Here is a 15,028-nt window from a genome sequence, read left to right on the forward strand (position 1 = left end):
AAGTTCTTTTTTTGCAACATTAGTAGTTAAAGATTTTAAGTTACTACGATTCGTCTAATGTCACGAAAGTACTCAAATTTTAGGTGCATGTCTAGAGATCGTCAAATTCTCAGGAATTATTTTATAAGTAACTTTTGGGTATTTCACCTTGTGCTGGAACTTAATATATCCAACGTTTCGGAGCTATGTACAGGTTGTGTCATCAGGCCAAATAGGTACTGTATGAGCCACCTACTCTGTTTGAGTCGTTATGTCTTGCAACTTTTAACAACTGAGCCACACATAACGGGCCCAAATCAGTAGGTTACTCTTTAGGCCATACCTGTTTGTTCTGAAATTGGAACCTATATGTAGTTCCGAAACGTTGAAGATATTTAAGTTCTAGCACACGGTGAAATTCCAAAAAAAAAAAAAAATAATAAATGAACAAATTAAATTATGAGAATGGTGTGGGTATTTAGAATGTAGGCCTACATACAGTATATTGAGGATAAAATAAGCAAGAATATTCTACAGCAATTTTCGAGAGCGGATAAAAAAGGAAATCGCACATCAATAAAGCAGCTGAACTAGTAACTTACGAGTAGGGAATTGGGAAGATTAAATAACAACAAAAATAAACTTGTAAAATGCAAATCTGGCTGATAAAGCTCCCTGTAAAACAGACTTGAATAATTTCAAGGGAAAAATTGTTCCAGGCCAGGTATCGATCCCGGGACCCTTCGCTTAGCGAATGAATGCTCTACCGACTGAGCTACTCAGGAACTACACCCGACACCGTCCCGTCCGGCCTCGGAACAATTTTTCCCTTGAAATTATTCAAACTTATAAAAGAAAGCATGTTATACAGTAGATTATTATTATTATTATTATTATTATTATTATTATTATTATTATTATTATTATTATTATACACCAGTATTATAAACCGTCTTTATCGTTATTGAAAATCGTGCATAATACGAGTATAAGCTTATCACATTATATTATTACCATGCCAACTGAAACGTCATGACTTCTATTATAACAGCATAACTTGTGCCATAAAGTTATTATGAAACGACTTGTGTGCAATAATATTTAATACATAATTGGTGTCATAGTAACCCCTTTCTTCATAGACCATGATATCAAACTACCCATCATTACACATTTGATGTTATTTCTCGTTTCACTCGTTCCATGGACATTGGTTCGTACCATGAAGTATAACACTATAAACTTGTTTCATAATATACCTAGTACTATTATTATTATTATTATTATTATTATTATTATTATTATTATTATTATTATTATTATTATTATTATTATTATTTAAAACTATTGAATAGAGAAATCTACTACAATTTGGAGATTGGGAAGACTGAGTACTATAGACACGAAAGAAAAATCTGTATATTAAAATGCTATACATTATTATTATTATTATTATTATTATTATTATTATTATTATTATTACTATTATTTATTAAAACTACTGAATGCAGAAATCTACTACAATTTGGAGATTGGGAAGATTGAGTGCTATAGAAACGAAAGTAAAATCTGTATATTAAAATGCTAGTCTATTATATTATTACTAGTGGCTTGCGCAGGAAATGCTGCAAACTAAGTTCATTAGACGTTTAAATAAACATTTTTCAGATTTATTTTCAACGAAGAATACCAGACATTCGGAAAGTTATTTGCTTCCATAACAATGAAAGATACTCTCTCGAGCCAATACTGAAGAGAACCACGCATATAAATATCTACACCACAGCGCCATTAAATATATGAAAAAGATCCAACCCCACTTGATTAATAATTATAAAAATATTTTATTTTTAATAATATTATTATCTTACGTAAGTTTTATAACTTTCAGTAACATATACTATATATACTATATAGCCGCCACTCAGTAAAATATAGAAATCAAAATCTAATTTAAGTTATTCTCTACATCTACTTATATAACCCCAAACGTTTCACTTTCATATCATCAATATAGCATTAATATGTATAATTAATGAAAAATAGTCACATCATGGCATTAACTACAATAATATTTCATTTCTAATGGTAATAATGTCATCAAACCACCTCAGGTTTTGTAGTTTTTAATATCCAATACACAGCTGTACCCAGAAAATTACACACCACAAAATCAAACCTGTAAATAATTTTTAGTAAGTTAAGTTTTTAATAACCAATATAATTTGAGCTCTAAATATGTCAGCATTCTTGCAGATCATGACCTTCGTGTAATATTTTTACTGTAGTATGTGTTTTGTTTTATTCTGAAATGCAACACGGCCGACTTGATGCTCGCTTCGCTTCTCCTTTACAAAAAGCGAAGGGTATATCAAGTCGGCCGTGAATGCTATTAGCTAGTTCTCAAAACTGACGACAGATGGATTTTGGAAAATAGGAAAATTATGTTTAAAAATTGACATTTCACTGAAAACTACTATTTTTCCGAAAAACTTTGAGTTCCAAGCTTCAAAATGAGGGGTCATTTATTAAAATCCGTCCAGCCGTTTTCCCGTAATTTCCATTACCAGTTCAAATTATATACAGATTATTATTATTATTATTATTATTATTATTATTATTATTATTATTATTATTATTATTATTATTATTGTTGTTGTTGTTGTTTTGTTCTTTCTCGAGATATTATTATGGTTTTTATCGATATAAATTAACGTCTTACAGCCTGACAGTATACATAGTTCTTATATTGCATCAGTTTCTATTTCCCAAAATAAGAACAGAATTGAAAGGGTGATTTTACCACCCTACTCCCCCATCCCATTCGTGTCGGATTTTCAATAATGGTGTTTGAATAAAGTAGGGAACTTTGATGATGACAAGTGTGTCCGGAGGAAGATAGAACGCATATACACTAAAGCTACAAGTCCATTCTCTACCACCCCATTGAGCGCATTAGGGGGTTGTAGGGTTGGAGCCGGCAATTACCCATTCATAGTCCACCAAACATCACCTACAGTAGAGGGATGGTGGGTCGGAGTAGGGAGGGGGTGAGTGCTGAAATTCTCTAAGGGATGAGGAGCTCTTGTTCGCAACCCTCGAGGGAAGCATCATTATCGTCATTATCAATGACGTTTCAATGTTCCGAAAACCAACGTGATAAAATCACCACCATTGCTAAGTAAACCGGGCTGTTGTAGTCTTGCTAATCCCTGGCTGTATCGCTCCAGAAGAGTGCTGCGGTCTTATGTATGTTGTGGGCTCAGCACAGGGTGATTCAAGAGGACTGCTATCAAACAGTCAATCATTCACCGATGCATCGTAATTATAGCCTTGATTTTCAAACTGTAGTCCCGAGAGGTTAATGACCAATACGTACGTCGAACTGTGCTATATTATTATTATTATTATTATTATTATTATTATTATTATTATTATTATTATTATTATTATTATTAAAATGTTTAAAATGTTATGTTTTATTTAACGACGCTCGCAACTGCAGAGGTTCTATCAGCGTCGCCGGATGTGCCGGAATTTTGTCCCGCAGGAGTTCTTTTACATGCCAGTAAATCTACTGACATGAGCCTGTCGCATTTAAGCACACTTGAATGCCATCGACCTGGCCCGGGATCGAACCCGCAACCTTGGGCATAGAAGGCCAGCGCTATACCAACTTGCCAACCAGGTCGACTATTATTATTATTATTATTATTATTGTTATGAACATTAAATCCAGACGTTTGAGATGGGCAGGGCATGTAGCACGTATGGGCGAATCCAGAAATGCATATAGAGTGTTAGTTGGGAGACCGGAGGGAAAAAGACCTTTAGGAAGGCCGAGACGTAGATGGGAGGATAATATTAAAATGGATTTGAGGGAGGTGAGGTATGATGATAGAGACTGGATTAATCTTGCACAGGATAGGGACCGCTGGCGGGCTTATGTGAGGGCGGCAATGAACCTTCGGGTTCCTTAAAAGCCATTTGTAAGTAAGTAAGTATTATTATTGTTATTGTTGTTGTTATTGTTCTTGTTCTTATTCTTATTATTATTATTATTATTATTATTATTATTATTATTATTATTATTATTATTATTATTATAAGTAAATTAGATCAGTTTGGACTTTCCATTAATTATCTTAGCCGGTTTGAAAACTATTTAACCAACAGACAATCTTGTGTTCGGTTCGGAAGCTCTCTTTCTCTCTCTCTCTCTCTCTCTCTCTGATCCTTTCACTACTCTTTGTGGTGTTCCACAGGGCTCCATCCTAGGTCCGTTATTATTCTTGCTTTTTATCGATGACATTTGTAAGCCCATCTGTTCCCATATCTTCTCTTTTCCGATGATTTAAAAATATTTAGGAAAATTAATAGTCTTGCTGATTGTCATTTACTTCAAAACGATATGCATACCATTCAACGTTGGTCTGATTATAACGGTTTGAAAATTAATATTTCTAAAACATGTGTTATCTCTTTTTCTAGGAAGGCAACTACATTAAAGTTTCTATATTGAATGCCGCCATAATCAGGAAGGACTGTATAAAGGATCTCGGTATATATCTTAATTCTAAGTTGTACTTTCATGACCATGTTGATAATTTATTTAATTATTCACTAAGAATACTTGGTCTCATTAGGTCTATTACTTATTCCTTTTCCTGTCCTGATGCACTACTTACATTATATTATGCTTTAGTAAGGTCTAAATTAGAATATGGATCTGTTGCGTGAAACTCTATTGCTTCTACTGATTCGGCTAAACTAGAAAATATCCAAAGAAAATTCATTTCTCTTTGTGCGTTCAGATTCGTACCCAACTCCTCTTCTTTAAATTATGAACTGTCTAGTAAATATTTTAACTGTACCAGTCTGTATTCGAGACGTCAGGATATTGATTACACTTTCTTTATCAATGCTATTAACGGTGTCATTGATTGCGATTCTTTTATACGTAACACCTATCTTAGAATTCGCGTGAAAGGTTTTCGTGGTCAAAGAATTTTCTTCACTAAATTATTTAAATCCCTTTCTCCAGTAGCCAGGTGTATTAAAAGTGCTAATTTGCAAGATCTGATTTGATTTTACTTACGCGTGATATATTCTTGTTATTTAATATCTTTTATTATTTGTTAGATATTGCTATTTGTTTTGTTGCATTTGGTCAATGATTAATGTTGACTATTATATTGAGTGTATTTCATTTCACTGCCATTTTCTGTCATTCATTCTCATCATCATTTGTTCTGTTTTGTATTGTTTTTTATATCATGTGCTAAACTGTAATTGGCCTTGTGCTGTTGTTTTTCACGTTAATATTCTAAATAAATAAATATATTATTATTATTATTATTATTATTATTATTATTATTATTATTATTATTATCATTGAATATCCAGAATTTACAAATAACCCTATTGCGACTAAGGTATAGCATAGAGCCTACCTACCGTGTGTAAAATTCTGAAACCTTTAAAATTAATATTTTTCTAAAATCATGATTTCGTCAAAAATTTTACACGCATTTTATTGTTATTGTAAATGCATATTTCAATGAAATACGCATACTGTGTGTGGAAAAAATTTGAGAGTACTGGGTGTTCAGTTCAAAGTGTGTCATGGCTCGCTGTATGCCGTCATGTGGCTAGCCGATGAGCCTAGAGAATTCAATCTTCCTACACTTCCGCAGAGGTGTATAACCTATGAGGCAGAGAAGTTGCCTAGCAAGTACGGCGTTCATTCTGAAGAGTACGTACCGATACATACGGTAACGCCGGTAGTGGCAGGAATGTGAACTGTTTGGAAATACGTACTGTCGGGATATGGGGAGAGGGTTAAGACGATTACTTACGTATTTGTTGACATTAACTTCGACGGTCAATATGAACACGGAGCATTTGATTTGTGTTGTGGAATGTTACCGTACGCAACCGATGATAACAAATACCCTGCGTACGACTTGCCGGCGCAAAACACAGTTCGAAAGAGGTTATGGTAGCACACAGACCGTACAGACCGCCATCTGTTACTACGACGTTCAAGTTATACCGTACACGTTCTCAAGTTCAGATTGAAGAACGCCTTAAATAATAGGCAACTTCTCTGACATTATAAGCTGAAACTCGCTTCAAATCGCTGACCTAACAACAGTGACGTCATGACACACTTTGAAATGATCACCCAGTAGATGTGAGGTATCAAAGTATTTTGAGGATACGAACACGGGATTCATCGTGATTTCTAATTTATGTTCCTATTTTATTACCACCCTAATTCAAAGCCTAAATAGAAGATTAATACTTTTTATTCCTTTAAAGTTGTTACATTTTTTCTATGAATTAGACGTATTTAAGATGATGAAGGTGTGGAAAGATAAAATTTATGCACTGTAGTTTCCCTTTCTTTGTAATCCATAAAAGTGGAACGAATATATAGGCCTAGTTCGAATTATTGAATGTTTCTATATGATCTCTATCTATAACACGGTACAAGGAAGAACAATTTCTTTGCAAATAAGTTGTTCATATGAAAGTACCAACTGCCTCGGAGTTCCATGTTCATATAAAAGGAATTTTAATATCTTCTATTACTTTTTTTTCATTCACTTTATTATTATTTTATTTTCACATACAAAGAATTTTAGTATCTTCTAATATTTTATTTGTATTATTACGTATTATTACGTATCTTCATATGCAAAGAATTTTAGAATCTTCTAATATTTTATTTGTATTCACTTTATTACATATCTTCATATGCAAAGAATTTTAGTATCTTCTAATATTTTATTTGTATTCACTTTATTACGTATCTTCATATAGCCTACAAAGAATTTTAGTCTCTCCTAATATTTTATTTGTTTTCACTTTATTACGTATCTTCATATGCAAAAAATGTTAGTATTTTCTATTTTTTTTTTTTTGTATTCACTTTATTACGTATCTTCACATGCAAAGAATTTTAGTATTTCCTAATATTTTATTTGTATTCACTTTATTATTTTACCTTCATATGCAAAAAATTTTAGTGTCTTCTAATATTTTATTTGTATTCACTTTATTACGTATCTTCATATGCAAAGAATTTTAGTGTCTTCTAATATTTTATTTGTATTCACTTTATTGCGTATCTTCATATGCAAAGAATTTTAGTGTCTTCTAATATTTTATTTGTATTTACTTTATTACGTATCTTCATATGCAAAGAATTTTAGTGTCTTCTAATATTTTATTTGTATTCGCTTTATTACGTATCTTCACATGCAAAGAATTTTAGTATTTTCTAATATTTTATTTGTATTCACTTTATTACTTATATTCACATACAAAGAATTTTAGTATCTTCTAATATTTTATTTGTATTCACTTTATTACGTATCTTCACATGCAAAGAATTTTAGTATCTTCTAATATTTTATTTGTATTCACTTTATTATTTTATCTTCATATGCAAAGAATTTTAGTGTCTTCTAATATTTTATTTGTATTCACTTCATTACGTATCTTCATATGCAAAGAATTTTAGTGTCTTCTAATATTTTATTTGTATTCACTTTATTACTTATCTTCACATGCAAAGAATTTTAGTATTTTCTAATATTTTATTTGTATTCACTTTATTACTTATATTCACATGCAAAGAATTTTAGTATCTTCAAATATTTTATTTGTATTCACTTTATTATTTTACCTTCATATGCAAAGACTTTTAGTGTCTTCTAATATTTTATTTGTATTCACATTATTAGGCTATTTATCTTCACATGCAAAGAATTTTAATATTTTCTAATATTTTATTTGTATTCACTTTATTATTTTATCTTCATATGCAAAGAATTTTAGTGTCTTCTAATATTTTATTTGTATTCACTTTATTATTTTCCAGATAATTCAGTTCAGGCGAACCAGAAGCATTAACACAAGATGTATATTGTAGCTGTGATCGTGTTGTACATTATATCAATAATGGAGATGTCCTCTGCTGGACACCAGCACGGCATGAGGGGACCCCACCACCCCAGGGGGAAGGTAGTGACGCATCACCACTACCGCCCACATCGCCCCAATGAGCAAGACGCCATGGGCGAGGTCCCGAAGTTAACTCAGGATACAAACCTTTTGCATGATACCGAGTAAGTGGATCACTGCAAACTTTATACTTGCAATTTCGAAACTTAATAAATTCCTGACATGGAAACCTTCCATAATAATATATTGAAGCCCCCTTTAAAAGATTTATAAATGTATACTATGTGCAGTAAAGGAAAAGTTAAATACAGAATGTTATTTTCCAATGTGAATCGCAAGGCACGAAGAGCAGTTTCCTAAAGTAGTTTAGAACTTGTATTTGAGCTATTTCTTTTACCTTGGAATACATATTCTTGATTCCTCACTTCTGCTATAGCATAAAATGTATTTTTCTCCTTTTTTTTTATTTACTTGGTTATTAAACGACGCTGTATCAACTACGAGGTTATTTAGCGTCGATGGAATTGGTGATAGCGATATAATATTTGGCGAGATGATGCCGAGGATTCGCCATAGATTGCCTGACATTTGCCTTACGGTTGGGGAAAACCTCGGAAAAACTCAACCAGATAATGAGCCCAAGCAGGAATCGAACCCGCGCCCGAGCGCAACTCCGGATCGGCAGGCAAGCGCCTTAACCGACCGAGCTACGCCAGTGGCTTTTTTTCCTCCTTTTTCTTCTATTCTTCACATAATATTTTCCTTCACTTTCAAAATAGGCCTATACTTTATTTTACTCATTCTTTATTTCCTACAGTTGAATTTATTCTCCAGTAACCCATTTCGATAACATTTATTTGCTTTATAATCTCGTTTTAATGTTAGTGTTCCATTTACATTTATATTATGTTCCCTGTTATATTTTAATATATAATTCGCTTTCTTTTCCTTATGTTTTTATCCCATAGTATTTCATTTTGTTTTAAGACACTCTTTCTAGTCAATATATACCTGCTTTTTATATCTAGATAATGAATTTAAACACAGTATTATTTAAGATACAGAATATTTCGTTTACAGGCCATGTACAAGCAACAAGCAATATAACTTTCGATAGAGAAGTAGATAAAGTATATTTTTTGTTAATAGTTAAGCAGTTGCTGAAAATGATCTTCTTCGCATCTCATTAAAAAGTTATGGTTCATACCAAGAAATTCTTGAAGACTTGCGAGAGAAATTTATTTCTTATTATTGATTTTCAGTTCTTCTGAAAAGTGGAAGTTATACTTAACAATTTGTTCTTAAGGGACACCGGGACTGAGTTTTGAAACTTTTAAAGTTTTTCTATTAATTTCTTTCAAATTCGGCGGGTTTCTTGTGTCTTGTTTTTATTTTTGTAGGTTATTTTACGACGCTTTATCAACATCTTAGGTTATTTAGCGTCTGAATGAGATGAAAGTGATAATTCCGGTGAAATGAGTCCGGGGTCCAGCTTGCTCATATTGGGTTGAGGAAAAACCCCGGAAAAAACCTCAACCACGTAACTTGCCCCGACCGGGAATCGAACCCGGGCCACCTGGTTTCGTGGCCAGACGCGCTGACCGTTAGTACTTGTTGTGTCTGTACGTTTAAATAACAGTACCAAATTTCATCAAGTTTCATTCATTAGTTCCTTAGATATTAATTTTCACGTATTCTAATAATATTAAATTATCCATAAATTCAAAACATCTCTGACGGCTTCAGAAATGTTTTCGCTTTAAAAATCTTCTGTGAAGGACATACAATTTCATGAGAGAGAGAGAGAGAGAGAGAGAGAGAGAGAGAGAGAGAGAGAAATAACTCGTCCGGCCTTAATTAAGGATGACCACGAGGATCCGGAAATTAATAGCAAACAAATATAATCAATTAAATATGAATATTGTTATAAAAAATGTAATAATTAAGCACCATTGATTATCAATTATAAAATAAAATCTTAGAAGATGACTATAAAGTTATATTTATAAATAAAAGATTTTATTTAAAATTATTATATCCTTAATTAAGGCCTTCTGAGTGGTATAAATGAAACTGTATAATCTTCAGGAATCTTTAAGAATTTGCGAGATGATGTTCTGAATTTCAAAAGATGATATTGATAATTGTTTTAAAAATTATATGTAAATTTTGGTAAAGAACTCCGAGCACCAAAAAATAAATCTGTCACTAACCAATTGAAGAGAGAGATATTATACTTGGCACTAAGGTAGGGAATACAAGGTTCATAAATGGCCCTCTTTTCCTGATCAACCTGATGTGCTTGGTTTAGATCTTTCTCCATGCGTATAGTTGGATCTATGGTAAAAGCCTTTTATTGTTGCCTGTTTATTGCGATTATATCCGCTCTTCTGTGAGAGTCGTCTTCAGAAATGCAGTGGACCTGTTCATGAACTTCCCAACCCTTGTTCCGAAGAAGACAGGCGATAGCTCCACGGACTCCATGATGCCTGTTGTTACGCAATAACTCTCCTTTCCGACAAAAGCCCAACACGCGGCCAAGAAAACTGCGCATGAATTTTTAAATTTGAGAATTGGTTCATGAGATAAAAATTGTATTATAAATCATAATTTTTTCTTGATGATTTTCTTTAATTTTTAGAAAAGTTTTCAGTGAAGAGCCGATTCCATGTACAGCTTTGTGTATTGCAATATGCTGAATATTCTTGCAAAGTTTCATGTAAATCGGAGCAAATGGAAGCCGCTAGAAACTTTATTATTGACCAAAAATGTAGTTTTGAGAAAACGTAATTTTTAGTAGAAGTAGCATTATAAAAATGTTCGGCAGATCTTTAAAAGTCGTAGGCGGGTGCTAAATATAGGACACAATGTTTTAATGTATCAGGTAGCTAATTATTTATGTAAAAAAATATATATTTATTTTTACTATTTTGGCCAAAAATTCAGTCCTAGTGTCCCTTTCAAGAAATAAAGATGAAAATAAAAGACAATATAAATTGCAATTTATAAACTCTTTATATAATTCATAGCCTATAAAAGTAATTTTAATTGAAGACGTATTTAAGTCAAACTCTTCGCAACCAAGATTCCACTGTCAACTTTTTGCCGTGGCTCAAATTTTTCATACACCTAAATATGCACACGCCCTAATCCATAATTATCCGAACTTATAGCCTACTTATACCTAAAAACTTAAAATGCTTTGAGTATTTTCATTTAGCCTATGTTCTTTCTCCATTACAAAGTTTGTGTTTCCGATAAAAACAGAATATTTTGTGACAGATAAATACATTACGCAATTTTTCATACCTGTAATATGACGTGATTTCTTATTTTTTCTTCTAGTCACATTCGAGAAGATCTAGGGGAGTGGGTGTCCAAGGTAGACACTCGTAAAATGACACCAGAAGAATTGGAATTCCACTACTTCAAGTAAGTACATTAAACATTTTCGCTTACTATTAAGTGTTTCTAACAAACATTACCATTAGTATATATGGAAAAAGTTCGAAATAGGAATTTCATGTCCGAAGAGCTTTTTATTTAAAATGTAATTTCCACTTCAAAGTAAGGTTAAGATACATGTACAAATAAAGAATAATATGATAAAGGAATACATTGTATGTAAAATTTCAAAGTACGATAGATCTATCAGTTTCGCAGTGGTAGTAAAGTTCCATGACTAGATATTTATATAGGACTAGGTAAAAAAGTGTAGGCCATAACAGATACAGATTTCATGCGTATTCTATGAAGATATCATGTTAAAGTTGATAATAAATTCACCCAATTTCAAGTAATTTTTTATAATTGGTTTGATAACATGTGTAGCCTATCTATATATTCCAAAATACTGTTCATTACGAGTGTTCTATGTGTAAAATTAATTCTACATTCAGCAGATAGGCCTACCGTATACGTGACTATAATATTCAGAGCGACTTCAGAATGCAACCTCACTAAATCAACCTGCATTAGTGACCGTGCCGTGCTGTGCCGAGCCAAAAGAACAAAGAAACAATAGAAAACGCGCGACTATGGTGTATTTCAGTGGTCGACAACACTCGCTGAAATTTGTAACGGGTAAGGATGTATCGAAATATGCTCCGTCGTCCAGAAGGGAGAGGGAGAAAGCATACCCGCCAGCAGCCGCGGATGCACGCTAGTGCCTCTCTTATCTGCGGTTAAGACACGCTAGCCCGAGGATACAGTGTGCTGATGACCGCTGGTGTATTTATTGAACAATAATAAGAAGGCGCAACAATTTTGAAAAATGGAGCCGATGAAAATTATGAAAAAGAGTGTTTTCGTAAATAAAAACGCCTATTGCATTTTTGATCCAGTAATAATAATAATAATAATAATAATAATAATAATAATAATAATAATAATAATTCTTGTAATGATATTGTCATGTGCTGAACTGTCATTGGCCCCTGGCTGTTGTACAGAATAAATAAATAAAATTACTATTATTATTATTATTATTATTATTATTATTATTATTATTATTATTATTATTTATACTGGCAGAGTTAAGGCCATAGGGCCTTCTCTTACAACTTTTACACATGCTGTTTCTTTGTCCAAAATACCAAAGAGACCTGTCGCCAATATTTTTTTAAATACTACAAGTTGTTTATTTTAGTATTATGACCGCATCGGAACGGCACGGTTAATAGCAATGAGGTTGTATCACAGTCTAGTATATACAGTCACGAAGCTTGAGTTGTGAGGGTGTTAAGAACAATAGACTGTGCAGGTACTATTTCGCATTGTCTGTAATGAGGCGATAGTAGCGATCCCAATGGTTAGCAACTATGGATGCATATTTACTACGTATTGAGCTTCGTGACTGTATATACTAGACTAACTAGACTGTGGTTGTATTCTGGAATGTAGCTGTATATTCATATAAATGAAATTTAAGGTAAAAAGATAAAAAAAAGGTAAAGGTATCCCCGTCACATGCCATGAAGGCACTTGGGGGACATGGAGGTAGAGCCATGCCTTTTAAATTTATATATCTATTACGTAGTTCAGTAGGCCTATAGCCGAGGTTTGTGACAAGATTACAGAGGGATTGAAAAGTGTTAGCTAATTGTAAGTAACAGGTTGACCTGAGGTCTGTAGCAAGTAAGTAGGGTTAGTGATAGCCTATTTCTCGCGTACCGCGATGATACTTACCCCTATTCAAATTTCAACCTATCAACTCTCCCTACTATAGGCATCCGCCAAGGAAAACTCAGTGCGCATAAACCAGCTAGCGTGACTGTCTCGCGCTGATGACGTGTGCTCCCTTTCCCAGCATGCTCTCACGACTACTGCAGGGGGTAAGAAGGGTATAACATGCGCACCGCGAGGAGTCCAAACTGAGTTTTCCTTGTAGGATACCTATAACCACAACTATGTTTTTTATAAATGTTAAGCAACAAATTAATATGGAATCTATATAATTACCCAGAAGAAACGTAATTATATATAATCTCAGTTTTTCATTTTTGCTATATTCAGGTTACATGATTTTGACAATAACACGAAACTCGATGGGTTGGAGATTTTACAAGCAATTCATCATACTGTTCACTACAATGAGGAGCAGGCGGAAAATGATGACTCACACAATCATCAACAGCAGACAGAAACACAAACAGAACCACACAAGAATACAGATCAAGATGATTTCAATTATTTTGTTGGTAAGTAGCTAATGTCATTTTATTACAATGTCGGAACATTTGGTAGACGAAGATTAATAAGTCACTTTCCTGGTTAACAATGTGGGGAGTCGGTAGATTGTCTTTCTTGTGCTGGATTCTGTGTAGGTAGTTTATCATAGGCATAATGACGCCGAAGATTCCAATGAAATAGAAATATGATCATTTTCGTGCTTATAGGCCTACGCTAGATTGCTGCAACTTTTTTTTGGAGAAAATACGGGAGATTAAGGAATAGACAAAATTTCACATCTAAAATTGAAAAATCCGTTCAATTAGCTACTAAAAACAACTTTATTCTACACTTCGGCAGCTAGGCTTAAATTACGAGTATTTTGAGACAGATTTTGTCTCGAATAATAGTTGAAGTCAACTGCAGTTTTCAGCTCTGATTTGATGATCACTCCAAAAATTGTCTCCAACTTTGACCACTCCACTGTTTAAAGTACCATAAACAAACAAAACTAAGATCAACGCGCCAAACATGTGGTAGCTTCATAAACCTGTTTTCATTAGTATAGTGCCGGTAGAATAGAGTAAAAATCAGTGGTGGAGGACCCCGAAGGCTTGCACTACAGCCTGAGGCTTATTGTGCTTACCACTCCTTTTCTGTGAATGATTGGGTAGCCGAACGGCTGCACTCTTGTTCAAGTACAGCACTCTGCACTGTGAACTTAACCCGGCTATTGTATGGATGACAACGATAAAATCTATGAATTAATGATGGCGAAATGAGTCCGAGGTTCAACGCCGAAAGTTACCCAGCAATTCTACTTTAATTGGTTGAGGGAAAAACGACGAAAAAACCCCAACAGGATTTGAACCTGGGCCCGCTCATTTCACGGTCAGACGAACTGTTACTCCACAGCAGTGGACTAAGATAAGTACTTAGTATATCGTCGCTGCGCCTCCAAAATCCGCTATGTGTTTTTAAAAAGATTTTGCAGGAGAAATAAAGAACCATTGTCACATTTAGTTCCCGTTGATTTTCAAAGTTACTTTCAGTATAATTTCAATCATTACAAGAAAAATGATGAAATTATACCGAAAGTAGCTTTGAAAATCGAGGGAAGTAAAAGGACAGTGCTTTTTTCTTTCTCCTGCAAAATCTCTTTAAAATTACATAGCGGATTTTGGACGTGCAATGGTGATATGCCAATTTTTGGATCAGTATACAATCAATGCAGGTTTGTGTTACCCCATCTCTTACCGGTATCTATTATAAAGCAACTCTAGGGGGGACCTGCTTACAGAACCATCTGCTAACAAACATTTTATTTTATTTTTATCATTACTTAATGTTATAATCATATCACTAATACTGTAATTAGTAGAATAAGTCATGGAAAGTAACCACA

General features: G+C 33.4%; 1 protein-coding gene across 5 annotated transcripts in view; it reads left to right on the top strand.

The window, feature by feature from the left end:
• The window catches only part of LOC138703145 (multiple coagulation factor deficiency protein 2 homolog), a 58,071-nt gene that overhangs the window by 41,120 nt on the left and 1,923 nt on the right, over nt 1-15,028 (top strand). For 3 of the 5 annotated variants that reach the window (XM_069830785.1, XM_069830786.1, XM_069830783.1), the window contains exons 2-4: nt 7,871-8,117; nt 11,299-11,385; nt 13,468-13,652. In XM_069830785.1, coding sequence (XP_069686886.1) covers nt 7,909-8,117; nt 11,299-11,385; nt 13,468-13,652 — 481 coding nt within the window. In that variant the 5' untranslated portion in view covers nt 7,871-7,908. Of the gene's footprint in view, nt 1-4,470; nt 4,541-7,870; nt 8,118-11,298; nt 11,386-13,467; nt 13,653-15,028 lie in introns of all 5 variants that reach the window. The other 2 variants (XM_069830782.1, XM_069830784.1) reach the window with 1 other exon arrangement.

This window comes from Periplaneta americana, chromosome 7 (genome assembly GCF_040183065.1).
Source record: "Periplaneta americana isolate PAMFEO1 chromosome 7, P.americana_PAMFEO1_priV1, whole genome shotgun sequence".
Lineage (NCBI taxonomy): Eukaryota > Metazoa > Arthropoda > Insecta > Blattodea > Blattidae > Periplaneta > Periplaneta americana.